This window comes from Geotrypetes seraphini, chromosome 2, assembly GCF_902459505.1.
Source record: "Geotrypetes seraphini chromosome 2, aGeoSer1.1, whole genome shotgun sequence".
Lineage (NCBI taxonomy): Eukaryota > Metazoa > Chordata > Amphibia > Gymnophiona > Dermophiidae > Geotrypetes > Geotrypetes seraphini.
In genome coordinates this window covers 325,266,820-325,291,612 of record NC_047085.1, presented here as the reverse complement: position 1 = coordinate 325,291,612, position 24,793 = coordinate 325,266,820, and the positions used below count along the sequence as shown (strand labels likewise).

General features: G+C 43.4%; 1 protein-coding gene across 5 annotated transcripts in view; it reads right to left on the bottom strand.

The window, feature by feature from the left end:
* Positions 1-24,793, bottom strand: part of NEK10 (NIMA related kinase 10) — a 514,569-nt gene that overhangs the window by 116,031 nt on the left and 373,745 nt on the right. For all 5 annotated transcript variants that reach the window (XM_033930152.1, XM_033930153.1, XM_033930155.1 and 2 more), the window contains exon 27: positions 12,366-12,522. In XM_033930152.1, the coding sequence (XP_033786043.1) occupies positions 12,366-12,522 (157 nt within the window). The remainder of the gene's footprint in view (positions 1-12,365; positions 12,523-24,793) is intronic.

Genomic DNA, 24,793 nt, shown 5'->3' with positions numbered 1-24,793 from the left:
AAACAGGCCTGTAACATAATTATATTCAAGATCATGAGGCAAAGTCAACATGAGTTACAGACAAAGGTGGAGTTAAGACTGTTATAGAGGGGACTATAGTGGAAACAATAAACACGTTATAATAATTGGTTTGCTCTCAGAGTGTTCGATAGGGAGACAGAGAAAAATGTTTGTCTAGTGGTTGAGTCATGCTGTATATGGCTACGGGATGGTGTGAAGTTCTTTGTTTTCAAGCATCATTCTCATGTGTCAATGGTGTTTGTTGTCTTAAAGAATCGAGTTGGATTTTTTTTCTGAAATCTAAAGTAGTTGCGTTCCGTCTTGATGGTTGTTGGGAGGTTGTTCCAGGTTTTTGTGCCAAAGTAGGTGAGCAGCATGTTAAATATGCATTTGTACTCCTTTGAGTGAAGGAAGGATCAGTAAAAGTTTCTTGAGATTTTTAGTCAAGGTTGACCAGGAGTTGGAGAAAAGGTTTATGAGGAGATCAGGGGAATTAGCATATAGGATATGAAACATTATGCATGCTAGTTTAAAGGTGATATGTGCATTGATGGGTAGCCAGTTTATTTTTCTATAGTAAGGAGAGATGGGCTTAAATTTGTCCAGTTTGAAAATTAGTCTTAGTAGTTTGCATCATCTGCAGTTTCCAGGTGAGTGTAGTATTTAAACCTGCAGAGAGAGAGAGAGTTGCAGTAATCTAATTGAGAAAGTATTGCAATAGCATTTGTACCAGAATGGCGAAGTGCTGGTCAGGAAAGAAAGGCCTGATTAGTCTTAGTAGTCTCATGCTCTGGTAGGTTTTTTTTCCCCCTTTAAGTTGGAAAATCGGGGTTCATAGGACACCATTGATACCTGCCCTCAAATTGAAGAACTAGTATACAGCCCTAGAAGTGGAGAAGGTGAAAGCAAAACAGGGAGGAGGGACCAAAGCTCAAAATCCCCAAAGTTGCTGAATCAGTGTCCACTAGGAAGTGATGATTTGTAATTTCCTTCTGAGGCATACAGAGGCATTCATCTACAGACCAGACATGATGTCCCAGGAGGTGTGCTTTCTGCCAGGTGCTCTCAGTTTGTAAGTTGGAATTATGAATTTTCTTCACATGAGCATATGCTTTTTAAATTAAATCTTACTCCCCTGATGGGATTGCTAGAGATTTGGGGGTTGTGTCTGGATGCTGGCTCTAGGCTTGTGCCTAACTGGGTAGTCCTCGTCACTTACAACTGGACCGAACAGATTTGTCCAACATGGAGTTAGTGGAACTGGCTGCATTAAAAGTATCAGGACTCAATTTGATCAAGCAAGCCAGCTTATTCACTTCCTTTTTTCACAAGCTAACTCAAAAGATTCAACAGAAAAATATTGCAGTGCAAAAACAGAAATTCAGGCTTCAGTCCTTTATTCAAAACTTGTGCAGAATATTTTAAACCAAACGGTTCCTAGCCAAAACTAGGCTAAAGGGTTTCAAAACATCATTAAACAGAAAAAGAAGTTTTCTTCGCAAAACATAGCTTGTGGATTTTCAGCCATCACAAACCTGGCCAGAGTAGGGCAACCTGCTTCAGCTCTGCCTTCAAACTATTGGGCTCAATGGCCTCTGCTTGTGTTGGAAAAGTCTTGCACAACTTTATCAGCAATCCCGCCAAAACTGGCTTCAAAATATTCTTCAGCTATTTTCTTTAACAAACTTTAAACTTGGCATTGGTTACAAGCTTTACACAAAAGGGAGGAAAACCAACGTACTCTGCAGTAAACAACAGCAACCAGAAAACAACAAACAGACTGCAGACAATGTACAAGATGCAGGCGTTGTTTATTAGTAAATGCAGTAACATATACAACCTTATAGCCAACCAAGGGACCCGACACGGTCCGTGTTTCGGATAACACGCCTTCCTCAGGGGTCCATGGTGGTTAAGGTATAAAGCAAACTGCGTAAAAGATAACAGACACACGCCAATCACGATCAAATGGGGTCAAGCAAGTCTTACACAATGGTAAAAAGACTTGCTTGACCCCATTTGATCGTGATTGGCGTGTGTCTGTTATCTTTTACGCAGTTTGCTTTATACCTTAACCACCATGGACCCCTGAGGAAGGCGTGTTATCCGAAACACGGACCGTGTCGGGTCCCTTGGTTGGCTATAAGGTTGTATATGTTACTGCATTTACTAATAAACAACGCCTGCATCTTGTACATTGTCTGCAGTCTGTTTGTTGTTTTCTACAAGCTTTACACAACATTTTATTTCTTCTCTTTATTAGAGCAGAGCAGAACCTCAAAACCCTTTTCAAACAGGGTCCATTTCAAAACCGTTTTGTTTCTGTATCTCTGCTTGTAGACCATCCCCCACTCTCCTGCACTTCCATATAATCAACAGGCTCTGTACCCCGGGACTCTTGCTCCCATAGCATCTCATCACCTATCGAGAATACCTGTGGTTTACTTGTAGCTAGATTCTGCAGTCCTCCTGGAGCTACTTTACCTCTGCTACTTCGGGGTTTTGCCACTGGTCTGGTTTTCTGCTCCTACTTCTCCTCCAGTTCTTGCCCTCCTGTTGTGAGAAAAGCTCCCTGCTTTTCTCCCTCTCCCCCCAGCTGTGAGATTGCTATCAGCCCCAGCTGTGTGGCTACCTCTGATTGGCTGAGGGCTCTGCACAACTGTACATGGGACTGAAACAGGTCTCGTTCTAATCTGTACTTTGGGATTTAACCTTTTCCTTGCTCCTTCTTTGGGAAGTTTTAACTGCGCTTTAAAAGGCTTATTGGAAGACCTGGGAAGGGACAAACAGGTACCTGCAGAACTAGTCCTGAATTGTGCTGTGATTTCAGGCACTAATTCCTTCTTGGGCACAGTGTAGAGCTGGGCTGCGACTACAAATGTGTGGGTTAAACCTGCTGTTTTAGTGTTCCCAGTTAGTTTCCCAACCCCTATTGAGTCTTCCTTGCCACAAGGTTCACTTTTCATCTTTTTGCTGATGACATACAGATAATTGTTTTCATGACGGATGTTCAGTCTCAGATAATGTCGGATCTTAACAGATCATGGTTTAATTTTAAATGTTGACAAATCTGCTGCAATATGTCTGTCTCATAAGAACAGACTCCTGCTTGTGAAGCAGGGTCAAGCAATTCATCTTAAAGAGAACATTATTGCTTTGGGATTTTGCTATGATAATAATCTACTGAAATTTGATAAGAAAACTAATCATGTCATCAAGTCCTGTTACTTTCAACAGAGACAAATTCGGCATTTGAAACTTCTTCTCAGGTTAATCTGGTGAAACTAATGCATGCATTTGTCACAAGCAAACTTGATTACTGCAATTCTTTGTACCAAGGACTCACCCAAAATTGTCAGAAGAGACTTCAATTGATTCAGAATACAGCGACTCATGTAATACTTGGCAATAAAAGACTACCGGTAGATCACATGTCATCAAATCTGATGAATTTGCACTGGTTTCCTGTAGAATCAGCTTCAAAATTCTATGTTAAGTTTTATGGAAGCACCTAAATATCTTTAAGTATTATTAGTCAGACAAAATCATTAGTGAACTCTACATTCTTCGCAATATAAGAATAGCCTTACTGGGTAAGACCAATGGTCCATCAAGCCCAGTAGTCTGTTCTCATCATGGCCAATCCAGGTCACTAGTACCTGGCCAAAACCAAGGTGTAGCAATATTCCATGCTACCAATGCAGGGCAAGCAGCGGCTTCATCCATGTCTTTCTCAGTAACTATGGACTATGGACTTTTCTTCCAGGAACTTGTCCAAACCTTTCTTAAAACCAGCTACACTATTCGCTCTTATCACATCCTCTGGCAACATGTTCAAAAGCTTAACTATTTTCTGAGTGAAAAAAAAAAATATTCCTCCTATTGATTGTAAAAGTATTTTCCCTAGTCTTTGTAATTTTTGACGTAGTGAAAAATTGATCCACTTGTACCCGTTCTACTCCACTCAGGATTTTGTAGACTTCAATCATATCTTCCATCTCCCCTCAGCTGTCTCTTTTCCAAGCTGAAGAGCCCTAACCATTTTAGTCTTTCCTCATACGAGAGGAGTTCCATCCCCTTTACCATCTTGGTCGCTCCTCTTTGAACCTTTTATAGTGATGTGTATGATTCATTTGATGTAAAATTGTATACTTGATGAAAGATGGAAAAATGAATAAATAATTGGAAAAAAGAACCTTTTATAGCGCCACTATATCTTTCTTGAGATAAGGAGACCATGGAGTGATACAGGGGCATTACGACATTCTTAGTCTTGTTAACCATCCCTTTTTAATAATTCCCAGCATCCTGTTTGCTTTTTTGGCTGCCGCTGCACATTGAGCAGAAGGTTTCATCGTATTGTCTACAATGATACCCAGATCCTTTTCTTGGGTGCTAACCTCCAAGGTGAACCCTAGCATCCGGTAACTGTGATTCAGGGTATTCTTCCCAATGTGCATCACTTTGCATTTGTCAATATTAAATTTCATCTGCCATTTGGATGCCCAGTCTTCTGATTTCCTAAGGTCCGCCTGCAATTTTTCACAATCCGCATGCATTTTAACAACTTTGAACAATTTAGTGTCTTCTGCAAATTTAATCACCTCACTCGTCATTCCAATTTCTAGATCTACCTTCATTGCAAACGATTAAACTAGCCTCCATAAGGAGAATCACAGTCAGTTATATGGGTCTTTCTTTGTAGCATTCATTGCTTGGTGAAATAACTGGAGCTACCAGTTATTTTAATCTTTATAAAATTTTGAAACCTCATTAATTAAAAATACTTTTGCCTGAGCTGTTTTTGTCATGTCATCACCACTAGTTATTATTATTAGTTTTTTATTAATTTACTTATTGCTGTTTTAACTTTATTATAAATCTCTGATGTTATGTTTAGTTTTATTGTTGTTTTTATTACTTACTGTTACTATTTTTATTGTAAACTTCCTTTAAAGTCAATTACAATGCGGTATATTAAATTATTAAATCCAATCCAATCTAATGGGATAGACACTCCTGATATTGTGAATAACATGAGGAAGAACCTAATGAAGCATGAAGAATGGTCTAAAATTTGTTATCTAAGATTTAATGCTAAATAAAATACAGAGTTATGCATTTGGAATGAAAAAAAAATCCACCCCAGGGAATGTTATAGTTTAAAAATGAATAGTATGAGTATGAAAGAAGAGTATGACTTGGATGTGATTGTATGCAATGATTTAAGATGGCCAAACAGGTGAAAAGTTGGCAGCAAAATCTAAAAGGATGTTTGGGTGCATAGGGAGAGGAATGGCCAGTAGGAAAAAAAGATGGGATTATGCCTCTGGTGAGATCTCATTTAGAATATTGTATAGAATATTCTTCACAAAGATAAACATAGGATGCAGTCAGACCAGCTACTAAAATGGTCAATGGTCTTCGTCATAAAGAGTATGGGGACAGACTTAAAGGTCTTAATATGTATATTTTGGAAGAAAGGTGGGAGATGAGATACATGATTGAAACATTTAGGGGTCCTTTTACAAAGGGGCGGTAGCGGTTTAAGGTACAGAATACTGCATGTTAAACCACCTGCCGTGCTAGTACCTAACGCCTCCATTGATAAGGCGTTAGGACTTTAGGCTGCCTTGGGGGTTAGCACGTGATGAAATGTCTGACGCGCTAACCCCCATAGTGCGCCTTGATAAAAGGAGCCCTTAAATACCTAAATGGCATAAATGCATAGGAGGTGAGCCTCTTGGAAGCTCTGGAATGAGGGGACATTGGATGGTGAAAGGGGACAGACTCAGAAATAACCTGAGGAAATAGTTCCTCTGGAAAGGGTGGTGAATTCATGGAATGGCCTTCCAGTGGAGGTGGGAGAGATGGAAACTATATCTGAATTCAAGAAATCTTGATATAAGTACATAGGATCTCTAAAAGAGAAGAAAGGATAGTAGATGGCATGAATGGGCAGACTAGATAGGCCATATGGTCTTCACCTGCCTTCATTTTGCTATGTTTTATTTTTCTATGGAACCTGGTCCCAAGTAGGCCACTTCTACAACCATAGCTCTTATATTATGAACTGTGATATATCCAGAAATAGTTCTGCCTGGGAATAAGTGAAGAAAATGCAGCCTGCTAGCCAGTTAATTAATTTGCCAGTGGCAGCCCCTTGCTGTTTGGGTGGACTTTCAATTGGCTTTAGTCTACTCTAAATAGAAGACCAAGGTAGCCCAAAGTGTGCAGTGCACTTTCACCCTTCTAGCCATGAAGGTTTGAAAAAAATATTTTTAAACAACTGACTGGTTAAGAAGGTTAAGTAGGTTCAAGACAGTTCTAAGAATTGAGAATGGGTCTTTTTTTCCAGTTAAGAAGAAATTCTGACATCACCTTAGGAAGGACTTTAGGATACCTGTGCAGGACCACTCTATTATCTAAAAATGGATCAGCTACTAGGGTCTGGAGCTCACTGACCACACAGGCTGAATGTACCACCACCAAAATAAGGACCTTTCAGGTCAGATTTTTCAGGTGACAAATGTCTAGTGGCTCAAAATCAGCTTTGTTAAAATTATATAAAGATTCCAAGACACTGTATAAGGCTTGATGGAAGGTTTCAACAGAATTAAGCTCCACATAAACCAAACAGTTAAAGGTTGAATAGAGAAGGGTTTACTTTCAACTTGGTGATGGTAAGTGTCAACTGCACTAAAATGAACCCTAAGAGAGTTGATCTTGGGACACTCTGACAAGTGTAGAAGGTATTCAAGGACTTTTGGTGTAGGACAGAAAAATAGGTCTTGGTCCTTCCCCTTATACAAGGTAAACCTCTTCCATTTAAGACTATAGGACTTTCTAGTGGAAACTCTTCTGAAAGCTAATAATATTTCTCAACATCTAATGTGCTGATTCATGCTGACTCTGATACACTTCTGAAACTACTGATAAGAGAGCTAGAATCTACTATCAGAGAAGAAATGCTTATGCCTGCATTCTCCCCAATAGTCAGTTGATGGCAGTCGGCATTTTTGTTTACACACTGACTGTCACCGCCCCTAGTATTCAGTGCCAGGACTGGCAGGCTGCCTGAGCTTATGTGGGCCCAGCCAATATTGAGCCATGATCTCATAATACAGTTACGTAGTACAGGCTGAATATTAGGCTGACATCCAAATAACTAGAAATCTTTTTCAACTGCTTTGATACCTCTCCTGCTCCACATAGTCCCCCAGCCCACACCAAGTTTAACCTCCCCCACAACATTGCCACCCCAACAGCACTCATAGGTAGGCCCCCCTCCTGGCCTATTTTCTAATCCCTGGTGGTCCATAGGGCCACAGGGGAAAAAAGCACAGCCCTAGTGGCTGGCCTCACAAAATGGCTGCTGCGACCTCTCACATCAGGCTCGTGGTACTATACTTTGAATATTGGCTAATTGTATCTAGCAAAGCTCCTATTCCAGTTTTTGTGACAGGCTTTAACTATGATTTTGGGTAGTTTTGATGAACCTTAGTAGCTCCAGTACCCAAATGGACATGCACATTGATTCTTTTGCACCTTCTCCTGATGTATTGTTTACCAGTCAATCATGCAAGAGGGAAATATGTGTACCCCTGCACAGAGATACTGCAATGAATGCTAGCACTTTGTAAAAATTATTGGTGCTTCTATAAATCTCAGGTATTTCCTGTAATCTGAATGTATTTGTGTATGGGTAAGAGTTTCCTTGAAGTTCAGAGAGCATAACAAATCTTCCTTCTATAGCATGGGTATGAGGGTGCCTAAGGAAACCAATCTGAACTTTTGTTTGACTAGATATTTGTTCAAAGCCCTTAAATCTAAGATAGAAAAAAATTATTCCATTTTTTTTGTGACCAGAAAAAATTGGAATAAAATCCCTTTCCTCTTTCCCTGGGGGAATATATTGAACCACATTGGTCAGTAAGAGGGAAGAGTTCTTTGGTAAGCAATTCCTGATGTTGAGAGCTTAACTTTGAGACCCTTGGTGATCAATTTGAAAGAATTTGTTCCAAATGCAGAAAGTAACCTACCTGGACAATTTTCAGAACCCACTGGTCTTAGGTTATAAGGGGACACCTTGCTTGGAAAAAAATTCAGCCTTCCTCCTACTGGAAAGAACATCTGAGATGGTTACCAAGATTGAGATTATGCTGTGCTGGAGTCAGTCAAAAGTTTATCCAAGGTTTTGACCAAATGGTTGGGATTTTTGAATTTCTGCTGTTTTAGATAAGAACAAGACACCTGACTTGTTTGGGAGAAGCATGGAGGCAAAGGACACCTATGCCTCTGAGAATATATATTGATCTTCATTGCCTCCTGCTAAAATAGCTCCTGGAAGAGGAGATTAGGTCAGGAGTGGGCCTTGAGAAGGTCAGGCATGTCCAAGTGTTGCTTGAAGAGAATAGAAGCTTCTTGCATTTCTCTCCTTGACATGGTATATCCTTCCACCAGTTTATCCCGTACTTCTGGCTTGAGGTTTGAGGCCTGAAACCCTGCAAGTCTGCAGACACCAGTCTTCATTGGGAAAATATCATAAGTCACATGGACTATGTATTTTCCACACTACTTCCCTTTGGCCGTTAGTTGATGGACCTTGCCCTGGGAAGGATGTCAGCAAACTCCCCTGCACACAGTACTCAGCAAAACCTGTTGCTGTGCTCTTTCCCATAGTTGGTGCTTTTGCCTTAACCACTGGTCCTTCTATTTCTGAGACACACATATTTTTTAAGGATGAAGTCAATATTGGTATTATCTTTGATAATCAATTAACATTTAAAGATAATTAAGAAGTCCTTTCTTCTAAGACAATTTTGTCCACAGAAAGGCAGTATATCAAATCCATTACCCTTACCCTTTGACAAATCCTCATTTTGTCTTCACTCTCTTGTAATTTCTTGTCTGGACTACTGCAACTCTCTCCTCCATGGTCTATCCTAATATCAACAACGCTGCTTGCAACTTATCCAAGAAACCACCATCAAACTAATATATGGGGCATGAAAATTTGATTGTGTCATTCATGTGCTCTGTGTAGATCACTAGCTATAAATTCAATATTTGTTTTATTCAAACCTTCCAAATTCTTCACTACAGTCAACTCCTGTTTCTCTTCAAACATCTTATCCCCTATGAACCAGTACACTCTCTATAATCTTCACAACAATCATCTCTTGATTGTACCTACTTATCTCCAAATCTGCTCACACGCCACCAGAACCTTCTCTTTTTCAGTAGTTTCCTCTGCTGTCTAGAATAGCATTCTGCTTAGCTTATGAATCAAATTGCCTTTTTTAAATAACTCCCTCACTATCCTGTTACTCTTTTCACCATCCCTCCCCTCATTTTGAAGTGTACCATATGTTAAATTAAATTAATTAGTAATCTTTGTTACAATTAGCTAATTATTCCCACTGTAACCTCTGTTTCCCTCTCCCCCTTTTCTTTGACACAATTACAATTGATTTCTACATAGCTTATATATGGTATATTAAATAAATTTGAACTGTAAGAGATGATAAGAAGCTATGCAGGTTGTAAGTATAATTTTTTTGATAAAATTTTTTCACCAAGGATTCCAAGGTCCTCTCCTTCTTCTCTGAGGACATGGATGAGTGAGTCTTTATACTCTTAGCTCTTTTGAGAGCGGATTCAATCACTATGTAATGGTAAGAAAGCTAGAGCTTTTTGAACCTCATAGCCTTTTGTACTAAGACAGCCTACTTGTTTACCTGCTGCATAGAAAGTGAAGGTCTCCTTTATCTATACTTGCCACAGGATTCTGAAAGGGTGGTTGATCATTGGAATAGTCTTCCACTGCAGGTAATTGAGGCCAGCAGTGTGCTGGATTTCAAGAGAATATGGGATAAGCATGTGGGATCACTTCAAGGAAGAAATTAGGGGGTGGGTCATTAGAGTGGACAGACTTGTTGGGCTGTGGCCCTTTTCTGCTGTCATCTTCTATGTTTCTATACTATCACATCTACCTTAAAGGATTCACCTAAGTGGAGGATGTCCAGAGTTTATGCCCTGGATTCAACCTCAAATCTCCAAGGGAAATGGGACAGATTTAGTCATCTCTCTGATGAAATCACTGAATGAAAGTTCCTCTGGTTTCTCGTCTGGTTGGGAGGGATCTGAAGGGAGATAGGTGGACTTCTACAATGAGATACCTATACATTCTGACTCTGACTTATAAAAGTACTCTGTAGGAGGCATTTAAGTTCCTGCCTGCCTCAAGCAACTAACCTGGTCTGTGGCATTAAAGCATCAGGAATCTGTACACTTGAAAGCTTCCTCTCCCAATGGGCTTGAGATCAACATAGACACAGTCTACACCTACCCTGATATCCTATGAAGCCTCAGTGTTCATGCATCACCTGCAGGCAGTGAATAGGTTTCAAATATCAGCTGCACTACCTTGAGTCTCGGCACTGATGACTTGAAGACATAGCATCATGCTGGACATAGAAACACTCAGTACAATGACTGAACTTCCTCATGAGCTGCTCTTGAAAACTGCCATTGACAACAATACAGTCAGAGTGCCAGACACCCCTGAGACCTTTGGGGCATAACAGAAGCTACATCTCAGCTCCATGGAAGCTGTCACATCCTTCCGATGCCAAGGAGAATGAGAGGCGCTCTTATCAGAGTGCTTTGAGGGCACTGACAATCTTGGTGCCTCAATGCTCTTAGAAGCATTCTTAGAAGGGGACCGATGTCAGTGTACCTTGGCCTCTGTCTAACATCCAGCACTTTTGTCTCTTGGTACTGATGAGGATGAGGACAAATCCTTCCTTTTCCTCAGAACGTGTTTGGAAAATTACCAAGTTCAATGGCCTCTGTCAACATCAAAGATGATTAATGCACTCTCAATGCCAATGCATCCCTAGAGTCCAATACAGCTCCCAAAGCCATGTAGACTAGTGCTTCCAATGGTAATGTCAAATGGTTGAACCTTCTTGTGTCAAAAATAAGTTTGTGTTGTTTTTCTTGACTCTTGATCTCTCTTTTAGTTATCTGTGAACACAAATTACAAAAAGAGGCATCATGATCGGGTCCCAGGCACCAGTTATATGCATCTGTGATGGATATGGTCCTGTTATACCTGGAACACTTCTTAAAGCCATTGGGAACTTTCTTCTGGGACATCAGGAGAACCGCCATAATAAAATCAAATAACTTGATTTTTAAAAGTTACCTGACTGGGTGCCCTAGGTCTAAATACAACCAAAACAGGTTGTGGAAAAGAAAGAAAACTTAAAACATTTCTGAAAACTCCAACTAGGGAAAATAAGAAAAGGTATGAACTGCCCCCATGTGACAAATGACAAGACTTGCAAACTGGAAGGCAGAAAACCACAAAGGAAACCAAAGTATGATGTGAACTGAGGAGAGCACAGAAAAGTATATTGACTTCTTTGCTGAAAAACGGCAATTGGCAGGTCCTATGTGACATCAACAAGAAGGAACACACATGCACTTGCATGGTGCAATATTCTAAAAATTGAAGTAAACAAGCTGGAGAGCATTCCTGCAAGGGCTCCATCAGATGGTGCCATCCCACATTTAAATCTATTATATACTGCTTGTCTTCAAAGAAATAAAGAAAATAAATAATACAGGAATATCATAATACTCTATCATTCCATGATGCAACTGCACCTTGAGTACTGTGTGCAATTCTGGTCATCACTTCTCAAAAGAAAATAGACTGTGGAGAAATACAGTGTTCTTGACTTTCCTTTATTTCTTCAAAATATCGTCTAACAATAGTAAAATGGATCCACACCAAACATATAAAATACTACTGTGACCCGACACGGGCCGTGTTTCGGCTGGCAAGGGTCCTGAAGAATAGAAATAAAAACAAACTCCTGAATCAAAATAAAATGAAAGTAGCAATGTATATAAGGTATAAAGATGAAATCAAAACGAGAGAAAAAAAAAGAAAAAAATGAGGATGTGATACAGATGTGAATGAAAAAATGTGTGAGAATGGTGGCATATCTTTGGATATCATATAGAACTAATATCGTGAGGCTACGGAAATGTGAGATGTAGTAAAGGTGGTACTATAAACCACTTTCACAGTTTTGTAAAAGGGGGGTTATTTAATTGCCATCATACTGCTATTGAAACTAAAAACAAAACCAAAACAACTATGAGCTCTGAAATAAGTAATATACTGAAGTGCATCATGGAATGAAGGAAAGGTAAGAGAACCAATACAGAAAAACACATTATGGAGTCAAAGAATGGTGGAAATAAATAGGGAAAATAAACAGAAGTAATTATCTCAAAACAGAAGATATACTTTAACTTTCAAATGTTTATTTTCAATAAATGATTACCTTTTGGGAAATTAATATCATAAAGACTTTCATCACATGCACTTTCACCAGAGTCTGGTTGATACTCTCCAATTGGAAGATTAGTGCTTTCTGAAAGTCCACTTTGGAAACTGGCTGCTCCAGAGCTGCTGCTGAGGATGGATTTCTCAAAAAGTCCCTGCAGTAGACAAAGAAAAAATCCTGGCAAAATTAGGAGGGTCATGTTTTTTATACATGCAAGTGAAAAACAGCACACAAATTTGGTACAGGAATTTAAAAAAACTACACATGCTAATTGTTAATGAGCATCTTCCTATCATTTTGGATCAACTGACTACTGATTAGAGTAACATTCCTGGCCAGTTAAATAGTTTTGAATATCAGGGAATTGGTGTTCAACACAATCTACAATTCTACATTATAATATTTCCATAGTAATGTGCTGCTTTACATGTATTTTCATATTTTGTATCTATGGTATATCATTGGGTAAGCTGACTAATGCTGTGTTAGGGTAACATCAGTGTTTGAGCTATTTAACCTGCATTAAGGAGTAAATAACAAGGATTAGTGCCCTAATGGGGCTTGCTAACTAACCTGCTATGTTTGCACTTGAGGCAACAGAGGGTTAAGTGAAGGATGTTTTGAAACTTCATATGGAAGCGTAAAAGCCCAAAAAGTAGACTTCAGAGTCTTTCTTGTCCTAAAAGCTCAGGGTATATAGGATTTCTCAATTTGCAACACCATCAGAGCTGCAGAGATGAAAGCTCTCAGGAATTCTACTTTGAGGCCTCACATATATGGTGGGTTCAACTGGAAAGTGATACTCTAACGCCATTCTCTGTTTCTGAGGCACTGCTGGGTATGGAAGCTGAAACATCCCCCACCCCCCTACAATATGTGCAGGGACATTTTCAATATGACATCAAATTTGATTTTGGATAGTTTAGGGAAAATGTCCAAAAATCCAATAAAGAAAATGGCAATTTTCAAACCAGAAAAACATCTTTTTTTATTTTTTGTTTGTTTTCAAAAATGGCCATCTCCTAGATGTATTTGTCCTCAGTGTATCTATCTTTTTGAACCATATTTGAAAAAACCCCCAAAAACAACCAATTCAAAAGAAAACATACAAACACCAACCTTGGAGCATAGGAGGGACCAGCATTCTTAGCAGGCTGACCACACAGACATCTCAGCAAAGCAGTGGGGCACTGAACTTTATGCAGTGAAGTTCACATAAAAGGTCTCACGTACATATCTCACCATAACCCCCTAACATTGTATGGTGAGCCCTCCAAAACCTACTGTACTCTTATGACTGAAGGTGTCATTGATATGTTGGTACAGTAGGTTTTAGGTAGGTTTTGGAGGACTCACACTTTCCACCATAAGGGTACTAGTCAGAGTAGCATATGGACCTGGGTCTTTATCTCTATAGTCCACTATACCAACTACTAGTCTGCTCCAAAGACCTGCTTGCTGCTCTGGCCATAACATCTGAACCTGTCATATAGGTTGGTATATACTGTTTCATTCACATCTTTGGGTGGTGGGAGAGAGTCAGAGACCACTGAAGGAGTGAGGGATGGCCATGCCTTCATGCCTCTGGTGATCATATGGTCGTTTTTGCTACCTATTTGTTATTGAAACTGGTCTAGCCTCAAACATAAAAACTTTGCCCTGGACGTTTTCTGCAATGTTCCATTATTGCAGGAAAAAGTCCAAATCATAAGTCTGCCCTGGTCCCACCCACACCCCCAACTCACCCCTTGAGATTTAGATGCACTGCAAACAGCATAGAAAACCATCTAAAACATTTCAAGAATGGCATAACAATGGCGTGGAGGAGTGGCCTAGTAGTTAGAACAGCTACCTCAGCCCCCTTGAAGTTCTGAATTCAATTCCCATTGCAGATCCTTGTGACTCCAGGCAAGTCACTTAACACTTCATTTCCCCATGTAAACCACTTTGATTGTGTAAATCACATAGAAAAAGCAATATATTAAGTCCCATCTCCTCCCCCAAGTTGGACATTAAAGCAAACAAAACATCCCAACACTAGTTTATGCCATTTTGGGGAGGTTTTTCTATTTTGAAAATGAGCCCCCTAGTCACCTTTTCCTAGGACCACTGAGAAGATTATGGTCTTCAGTAAAGAAAGTATTAGAGCTTGAAGGATATGAACCCCCTTTCTGCAAATTGAGGTACTTTTACCCTAGTTCATATTTTCAGACATGTTGAATACAACAGGAAGAGTTCGGATAGACACACCTTATAGATCTTTCTTTAAAAAGGACTCCCTGCAAGACATTATTTCAAAAAGATCCACTTTATTAGTTACAATGTCCTCTAAGGAACAAAAAAGGAAGATTATGAAGGCATACTTCCCAAAGAAAACAACGTTGTTTAATAGTTATACTGTATCAGTGTTTTCAGATGTATCAAGACAAACTCAAAGTCGTCGCAAAACCTTCTTCCAACTAAGACCTAAAGTCTTGGCAGGAGGAGGCACTTTCTTTTTGAAATATCCTTGTAAGTGTCTGATCATCTGGGAAACTAAATCTTAAGGGGCTCATAATTGAAAAAAAAAAAAAAAAAAAAGTCTAAAAAGTGGCCTAAATCCGTTCTTGGACAATCAAAAATCCAGATCATCCAAGTACAGATAATCAAAGCGAAAAGAGGCATTTTTGAGAGGAGTGGAAAGGGCGGGAGGTGGGAGGAAGGTAGGTTGGCCTAGACTTAGTCGTACAGCAGGTATAACCCAAAGTTTTAACAGGTTGCCTAGTCGGCACTTATACATTTTGACTTAGACCAAGTCAAAACAGGTATAAGTGCCGAAAAGGGGTTGCTGAGCTGATTACGGCTGCCGGGATCAGCTCAGCGGCTCTGGCAACCTGCCCATCCCCACAACAACGATCACGACAGGAGAGATGGTTCATCTCCCCTGCCACGATCCTCCCCCCAAAGTGCCGCGGTTGGGGGGCATCGCTATTGCGGCAGGAGAGATAGCCAATCTCTCCTGCCGAGATGAGACCCTCACCCCCCCCCCGATTCGATACAGGCAGGAGGGAGCCCAACCCTTCCTGCTCCTGTAACCCCCCATCCCCCCAATCTGATATGGGCAGGAAGGAGCCCAACCCCTCCTGCCCCTGCGACTCCCCCATTCTCCCAATATGATATGGGCAGGAGAGAGTGCAACCTCTCCTGCCCCGGTGACCCTCCTGCCCCCACCCCTGATTCAATACAGGCAGGAGGGAGCCCAGGACCTCCTGCCCACAATGCACACACCCCCACGACTGCCCCCGAGTCCCTGATTGGTCCCCCTGAACCCCTTATTGCCCCCCCAACCTGTGACCCCAAGACACCCCCCACCCCGTCACCTCCCTTACCTAAAATCAGCTGACTGGACGGTTGGGTCCCAAGCTCATCCGCCTGGCAGGCCCACCATCCGCCAAATAGTGGGCCTTAGGGCCTGATTGGGCCAGGTACCTAAGGCCCTGCCCACAGGAGTTGGCCCAGTTGCCTTAGGCCCCCTCCTGTAGGCAGGGCCTTAGGCACATGGGGCCAACCCAGCCCATGTGCCTAAGGCCCACCCATAGGAGAGGCCTAAGGCAACTGGGCCCATTCCGGTTGGCCCAGGTGCCTAAGGCCCCTCCTGTGAGCGGAGCCTTAGGCGCCTTGCCCAATCAGGCCCTAATCCATCCATCCAACTGATTTTAGGTAAGTGGGTGTCGGAGGGGTGTTGCAGGTTGGGGGGGCCATCAGGGGTTCAGGGGCGGTTGTGGGGGGTGTCATGGGCAGGAGGGCCTGGGATCCCTCCTGCCTGAATCAGATTAGGGGGTGGGGGGTTGCCGGGGCAAGAGGGAATGGACTCCCTCCTGCCTGTATCATTTGGTGGGGGGAATCGTGGAAGGAGAAAGCATCTCTCCTGCAGCGATCGAGATCACCCCTCTATCCGAACTGACACAAACCGCGGCAGGAGAGATTGGGCATCTCTCCTGCTGCGGATCACCGCCGTTCAGAGGCGGGCCAATCGCCATCGCGATCGCAGCAGGGGAGATGAGCCATCTCTCCTGCTGCGGTCATTACGGGGGGGGGGGGGTGGATTCTGTAACAGGTGTTTTTGACAGACACCAGTTACAAAATCCAGATTTTAGGCGATGGACTGGCTCCTCCTTCGCCTAAAAGGCCTGGTTTTGGGCATTTGGGGCTTAGGCTGTTTTGGGGTTGATAATGTGCTGTAAGTGTAGATGTAATGGTGGTATGGCTGTTTAAACTGCTGAACATAGATGCAACTTCTCCCTTAGGTCAATGTATTGTTTGCCTTAAAGTCAATTGTCATATTTTTTTAGGGCTTCAGACATGCCAATTGGTTACCCATAGTCTCATAGTAACCAAATATCTCTGTGGCTATGGCTTCTTCATTTGCCCCCTCTGTTTTATGTTATACTCATTGCTATTACCGTATTTTCACGCATATAACGCGCGCGTTATACGCGTTTTTACCTACCGCGCATACCCCTCGCGCGTTATACGCGTGAGCGCGGTATACAAAATTTTTTTTACATAGTTCCCACCCCGCCCGACGCCTGATTCACCCCCCCCAGCAGGACCGCTCGCACCCCCACCCCGAACGACCGCTCGCACGCGCTCCCACCCGCACCCACATCCACGATCGGAGCAAGAGGGAGCCCAAGCCCTCTTGCCCGGCCGATTCCCCAACTCCCCGACAATATCGGGCCAGGAGGGAGCCCAAACCCTCCTGGCCACGGCGACCCCCTACCCCCACCCCGCACTACATTACGGGCAGGAGGGATCCCAGGCCCTCCTGCCCTCGACGCAAACCCCCCTCCCTCCAACGACCGCCCCCCCCAAGAACCTCCGACCGCCCCCCCAGCCGACCCACGACCCCCCTGGCCGACCCCCACGACACCCCCACCCCCCTTCCCCGTACCTTTGGTAGTTGGCCGGACAGACGGGAGCCAAACACGCCTGTCCGGCAGGCAGCCAACGACGGAATGAGGCCGGATTGGCCCATCCGTCCCAAAGCTCCGCCTACTGGTGGGGCCTAAGGCGCGTGGGCCAATCAGAATAGGCCCTGGAGCCTTAGGTCCCACCTGGGGGCGTGGCCTGAGGCACATGGGCCCAACCCGACCATGTGCCTCAGGCTGCGCCCCCAGGTGGGACCTAAGGCTCCAGGGCCTATTCTGATTGGCCCACGCGCCTTAGGCCCCACCAGTAGGCGGAGCTTTGGGACGGATGAGCCAATCCGGCCTCATTCCGTCGGTGACTGCCTGCCGGACAGGCGGGTTTGGCTCCCGTCTGTCCGGCCAACTACCAAAGGTACGGGGAAGGGGGGTGGGGGTGTCGTGGGGGTCGGCCAGGGGGGTCACGGGTCGGCTGGGGGGGCGGTCGGAGGTTCTTGGGGGGGGCGGTCGTTGGAGGGAGGGGGGTTTGCGTCGAGGGCAGGAGGGCCTGGGATCCCTCCTGCCCGTAATGTAGTGCGGGGTGGGGGTAGGGGGTCGCCATGGCCAGGAGGGTTTGGGCTCCCTTCTGGCCCGATATTGTCGGGGAGTCGGCGGTCCTTCGGGGTGGGGGTGCGAGTGGTCCTGCCGGGGGGGGGGATATATCGGACGTCGGGGTGGGCATCAGGCTTTCAGGATGGGGACAGACCTTCAAGGGGGACAGGCAGACCTTCAAGGGGGGACAGGACTTCAAGGGGGACAGGCAGACCGAAGGGAGTGAAAAAGCTATAAAATAAACCCACTAGCGTGTCAATGTGTTGAGAGGAAGAGGTGGTCTGGGAAATTCTGCTGAGAAAACTCCGGGTCCATTTCCACCCCCCAGTTACCCTAGTCCACTCCACTCAACTGGTTCACATACTGAGTGGGTCTTTGGGTGTTGTTCCTGGGATCTCTTTCAGTGGTTTGTCAGTATCTCCTTGTGGTCCAAGGAAGGAAACTTTGTTAACCTTAGCATTGACCTTCAGAATATATTTGTAACAGCGCTGCTTGTGTGGCATTACCGTAGACTATGTAGTGATGGAAAGAAAAAAACAGACCTTTGCACATTTTTGCACTAGGTATATGGTATAGGTATATAGATATAGGTATTCCTGCACAGCTAAGTCCTTGTGAAGTTACGGTACCTTGTTCTTTCTGTATTTGACATCTAGCAAGGTCTCTGTTTGGAAGGAATGATTTAAGTTATGGTAAAAGCAGATAGCGTTGCTGGTTTTAAAAAGGTTTGGACAAATTCCTGGAGGAAAAGTCCATAGTCTGTTATTAAGACATGGGGGAAGCGTCTGCTTGCCCTGGATCGGTAGCATGGAATGTTGTTATTCTTTGGGTTTTGACCAGGTATTTAGTGACCTGGATTGGCTACCATGAGAATGGGCTACAGGGCATGATGGACCATTGGACTGACCCAGTTAGGCTATTCTTATGTTCTCATCTGTAGGGGCCTTTGTTTTCACTTCTTATTTTAATGTATTTTTTCTGGAAACTTATCAGTGTTTTTTATAATGGGAACAAAAATGGAAGAGAATTACCATAATGTGTGTGGAATGGGAGGGGGTTGTTTAACTACCATAATTTCTTCAGCTAAATACCGGTAATTCAATCCACCTCAACCAGACATAGGAGAACTCACGCACCATTGACACACCCTCCAACCAAACACATGAAAAGAAAAAAACTGTTCATTCTTATAAACAACCTTATAACTTTTAATCTAGAGTTAGTGAGTATGAATTCAGCAACAAGAACAGAAACATGTTAATTCTTATAAACTATAACATTAACCGGTAGATCAAACGAAGTATGGAGGACAAAATAATCTAAATACAGTTACCGTAATTACGGTAAAGTTGTAAATAAACAAAGTTTACAGGTTTATTCAGTCATCATCATCACAGTCATCTGAATCCTTGAATCCATCAAAATCCGAATTGTCATCATCGTCATTAAATAAACTGAGCACGGCCTGCAGACGATCCTCGTTTATTTCCGAAGTGATATCGTCATCATCGTCATCATCATCATCGCTGATATCCATGTTGTTGCCTCCTTCCGCTGCACTGGTAGTACCCGTAGTGTCATTGGTTTCATAAACAATGCCCGCTTTTCTAAATCCGTTTCGAATGGTATCTGGTGTTATTTTGTCCCATGCTGAAGCCACCCACTTGCAGACTTCTGTGAAAGTTGCCCGCTTCTGCCGCCCCGCGGGTGTGTACTCGTGCGTGCCGCTCTGCATCCACTCCTCCCACTCCTTTCTAATAAAAGTCTTGAATGGATGATTCACTGCGATGTCAAGTGGTTGCAGCTTACACGTCAGGCCTCCAGGTATCACAGCGATGTGGGCACGAGTAGAATTAATGTAGGCCTGAACATTTTTTTCTTTGTGGGCAGCCATGGCATCCAAAATTAACAAGGATTTTTTTGCAAAGAATCCACCCGGTCTTGCCCTAAAGCATTTATCTACCCACAATCTCATTACGTCGCAGTCCATCCATCCCTTCTTGTTGCAGTGCACAACCACACTGGTGGGCAGCTTTTCACGGGGCATAGTGACCCTTTTGAAAATGAGCATGGGCTTTAACTTAACCCCGCTAGCTGAGCAACCAAGAACGACTGTAAAACACGTTCTTTCATGCCCAGTTGTGGTGATGGCAACAGATTTAGTACCTGTGGGGGCTATGGTTCTTGTTGCTGGAATGTCGAATGCCATTGGAATTTCATCCATGTTGATGACGTCCTTTGCAGTGATGCCAAGTTCAGATATTTCTTTGGCGACAAAGTCACGGAAATCAATCAATTTTTGCTGCCAGTCATCTGGAAGTCGCTGGCCAACAGTTGTTCTCAATCTAACTGATAGTCCGTTCCTTTTCATAAATTTTGAGATCCATGTGAAGCCAGCTTTGAAGTCGGGTATTCCTCTTCCATTGGCAAGTAGTTTTGCCTTCATCTGAATCGCAACAGTAGAGACTGATTGATTTTGCTCCCTTCTCGCCAGAATCCACTGATTCAAGTCATCCTCCAGCTGAGGCCATTTTGGTTTGGCCCCACGACGTGCCCGTTTGCGCGGATTGCATTTCTCCAGTTCCTTCTTATCTTTTCTCCATTCACGCACCGATGTTTCTCCAACATCGAACTCTCTCGCTGCGGCCCGGTTGCCTATTTCCTCAACTTTCGCAACGACTTGAAGCTTAAAGTTCACTGTATATGACTTTCATCTTATTCCTGCCATTATGGCGGTACATTTAAATTTAATTGATAAACTCTACTACCGGGTAGATAAATGCAGAATACCAATCTGAAGAGATCAAATTAAAATGTGGGCTCTACATGCAGCATTAATCTTTTATAGGCTTACCTAAAGGCTGAGATGCTGTTGTATAGTCAAAATAGTATTCACTGGGCAAATTACAAGGCCAGATAGAGGGGGGCCACAGCCACGTGGTGAAAAGCACACCACCAGAAAAACAGTCTTGGTGAAAACTAAGCGGCAAGCATGCTCAGACCATTGCGCATGCTTACAGAGCTGGAAGCAGGGCAGGGCGGGCGAAAGGAGAGTCGGGACAGCGCACGGAGAGGCGGGGCAGTACACGGAAAGTCAGGGCGGGTGAACGGAGAGTCGGGACAGCGCACGGAGAGGTGGGGCAGTGCACGGAAAGTCAGGGCGGGTGAACGGAGAGTCGGGACAGCGCACGGAGAGTCGGGGCAGTGCACGGAAAGTCAGGGAGGGTGAACGGAGAGTCGGGACAGCGCACGGAGAGGCGGGGCAGTGCACGGAAAGTCAGGGAGGGTGAACGGATAGTCGGGACAGCGCACGGAGAGTCGGGGAGGGCGAAAGGAGAGTCGGGGTGGCCAGAGGAGAGTCGGGGCGGGCGAAAGGACAGTCGGGCTGCATGTGCGGTATACCCGTGAGCGCGGTATACAAAAGTTTTTGTACATAAAATCGTGGTTTCTGCGCGCTATACCCGTGTGCGTGTTTTACACGGGTGCGCGTTATCTGCGTGAAAATACGGTATTTGTATTTTCAATTTTCTTGTATGGTTTAAAGTGCTTAATGCTTAAATAGTAAATAAATATGAACTTATCTTAAAAAATCTTTTGTGCATTTCATTTGCTCTTATCGACTCGGGAAAGGGACCTGTCACTTCGACATGTTTCGCCATTAGGCTGCTTCAAGAAAGAGTCCCCCTTTAACCATTTATGCAAACCATCCCGATCTATAGAACATAGAGGCAAGCCATTCTCAGAAAAAAACTCATTTTGGACGGTTTTTTTTGAGAATGGACATTTTCCCTGATTCTACTTTCAGCATTTAGGGCCTAGGCCAAAAGGGGACTTAGACGTTTTTGTTTTTTTATTATGCCCCTCCACATGTTTTTGAAACCTATGGGGCTCATAATCGAAAGAGAAAAACATCCAAAAACTGGCCTAAGTCGGCACTTGGACGATCATAAACGAAAGACGTCCAAGTGCCAATAATCGAAATGGGTTTTGGATGTGTTTACAAATGACCTAGGCCTTCATAGTGCCGCTGAACAACCATAGCTAAATGGGGCATTTCAGGGGGAGTGTTGAGGACGGGAGTTAGGCGGGACGTGGGCCAACTTAGACTTAGTTGTACTGCATGTATAACCGAAAGTTATACAGCACAGGATCGACGGAACTTGGACGTTGTGACTTAGACCATTTAAAATATGGTCTAAGTCACAAAAACCCACCTAAAGTCACCAGATAAGCACTGCAAACACTTAATACAGACCCCTACTCCCCCACATAATACTACCCCAGTGATCATCGACCCCCCCAACCCCATAAAAATATTAATCACACCTTTAAAATTCAGCCTCCAGACCATCATCACCTGGCAGCCTGGCATAGGAAAGCCTAGTCGTCCTGCACAGAGGTGTCTTAAGCCATCGTGGGGATGCGTTAGGGACCCATGGAGAGGAGGCCCCATGCCCATAAGCCCCTGTAATCACTGCATTGATACTGAAACATGTGCACTCCCCTATACACCCCAAAACCCTTTTGTACTGGCATATAAGTGGCTCCTGCAGCCACAAGGGCTATTAGGGTGGTAGATAAGTGGGTCTAGGGGATTCTGGAGGTGGTTTGGGGGGCTCACCATGACCTATAAGGGAGTTGTAGTGAGATGATGGCATGGCACCCTTTTTGTGAAGTTCACAGCAGTGCCCTGTAAGGTACCCCACTATTTAGGTGACATGTTTGGGTGTTCAGTCCATCACTTTGCAGACCCCTCCCACGTCCAACAGGGCTTGTTCTAGGCATTTTTGATTTGGACGAAAAGTTGGACGAAAATGTGGTATGAAGATGGACGATTTAGCTACTTGGAACATCAGATTGGCAGGACGTATACTTAGATGATTTTCGGAAAGGAAAAAAATTTGGATGTATTTTTCAAAAATGTGTCCTAAGATGTATTTTTACTTTAGACGACTTGCGACTTAGACGAAAATGGACTTAGACGTTTCTTTCGATTATGCCCCTCCACGCATTTAGAAGTCTTAAGAACATAAGAACATAAGAAGTTGCCTCCGCTGAGGCAGACCAGAGGTCCATCCTGCCCAGCGGTCCGCTCCCGTGGCGGCCCATCAGGCCTAATTGCCTGAACAGTGTCCCTGACTAATTTTGTAACTGCCTCTAATCCTCTAATCTTATCCCTATTTCCTACCTTTACTCCTATCTGTACCCCTCAATCCCTTTGTCCTCCAGGTACCTGTCCAGACCCTCTTTGAAGCCCTGTAGCGTTCTCTTGCTTATTACATCCTTCGGTAGCGCGTTCCATGTATCCACTACCCTCTGAGTGAAAAAGAACTTCCTGGCATTTGTTCTAAACCTCTCCCCTTTCAATTTCTCCGAGTGCCCCCTCGTACTTGTGGTTCCCCGCAATTTGAAAAATCTGTCCCTGTCTCTATGCCCTTCATGATCTTGAAGGTTTCTATCATGTCTCCTCTAAGTCTCTGCTTTTCCAGGGAGAAAAGTCCCAGCTTCTTCAGTCTGTCAGTATATAAGAGGTCTTCCATACCCTTTATTAGCTTAGTTGCTCTTCTCTGGACTCTCTCAAGTACCGCCATGTCCTTCTTGAGGTACGGTGACCAGTACTGGACACAGTACTCCAGGTGCGGGCGCAACATTGCACGATACAGTGGCAGGATGACTTCCTTCGTCCTGGTCGTGATACCCTTCTTAATGATGCCCAACATTCTGTTTGCCTTCCTTGAGGCTGTGGCGCACTGCGCCGACGCCTTCAATGATGTGTCTACCATCACTCCCAGGTCTCTTTCAAGGTTACTCACCCCTAGAGTTAATCTGAAAATTTTTCTTCATTGTTTATATTTCTTATTGGGTTTAGAGGGTATAAATAATATTTCTGCTGTAGAGATGGTTTTTCTCTCTCCCGAGATGAAGACTTGAATTGTGCAAATTTTCCTAAAAAATTATTTCAAGTGAGACTGAATTTGAATTTATATTTTCTTTAATATGTATTTAAGTTCTGACAATGATGTTTTATTTTCTGAATTTATTGATGATTTCTGACTGTTATATGAAGAACTATTAATAAGAACAAATTTTAAAAAAGGGCTCCCTTCTGGTCCATGTCCAACCACAAGAGTGGCTACGTGCCAAAATACTTTTTTTATCAATTTTTTCAACTTCAAGATTTATTGCTAAGCTCTGATGCTACAATGAATTTACACAGATCCCAATGGACTTAGAAGTAGCCATATTTAAAAGCTACTCCAGAAAAGGAATCTTATCCAGATTCTATTGAACCTTTGGAACAGGCAGATGCACAGATCTTCTTATCAAGAGGCTTGGGAATATTGGCTGGGGATAGAACTGAGAGAGGAGGTATGAGAAACTGTTTATGGTTATATAGCACAGTTACTTATCTGTAATGGGTGTTATCTGAGGATAACAGGCAGATATTCTTACAGATGGATAATGCCATCCACGGAGTCTGGTGTGGACAATGCAAAAGTGTACTGTCACTTTAAACTTTTCAAACTCTCGAGACTGCCCGTACTGTGCATGCGCTGTGAATTCCAGCCTGATGTTGGTTCACAGGGCCATCAGTTTGGTAAAAAAGCTAAGAAGCCAACAAGGGGAGGTGGAAGGGCTGTGAGAATATCTGCCTGCTGTCTTTAGATAACACCTGTTATCTAAAGACAAGCAGGCAACATATTCACACAGATGGCACTTCCTAGCTGAAACCACATGGGTTGGAGGGAAATTGGCTGTTATGTGAAGAATAAATTTTGTAGAACTGCTTGGCTGAACCAACTATCCCCTCTGGAAAGATTTTCCAGATAGTAGTGGGATGTGAAGGTATGAATTGAGGGCCAGGTGGCTGCTATACAGAGATCCTTAATGGGAGTAGAACATAGATGATCTACTGAAGTTGCCATT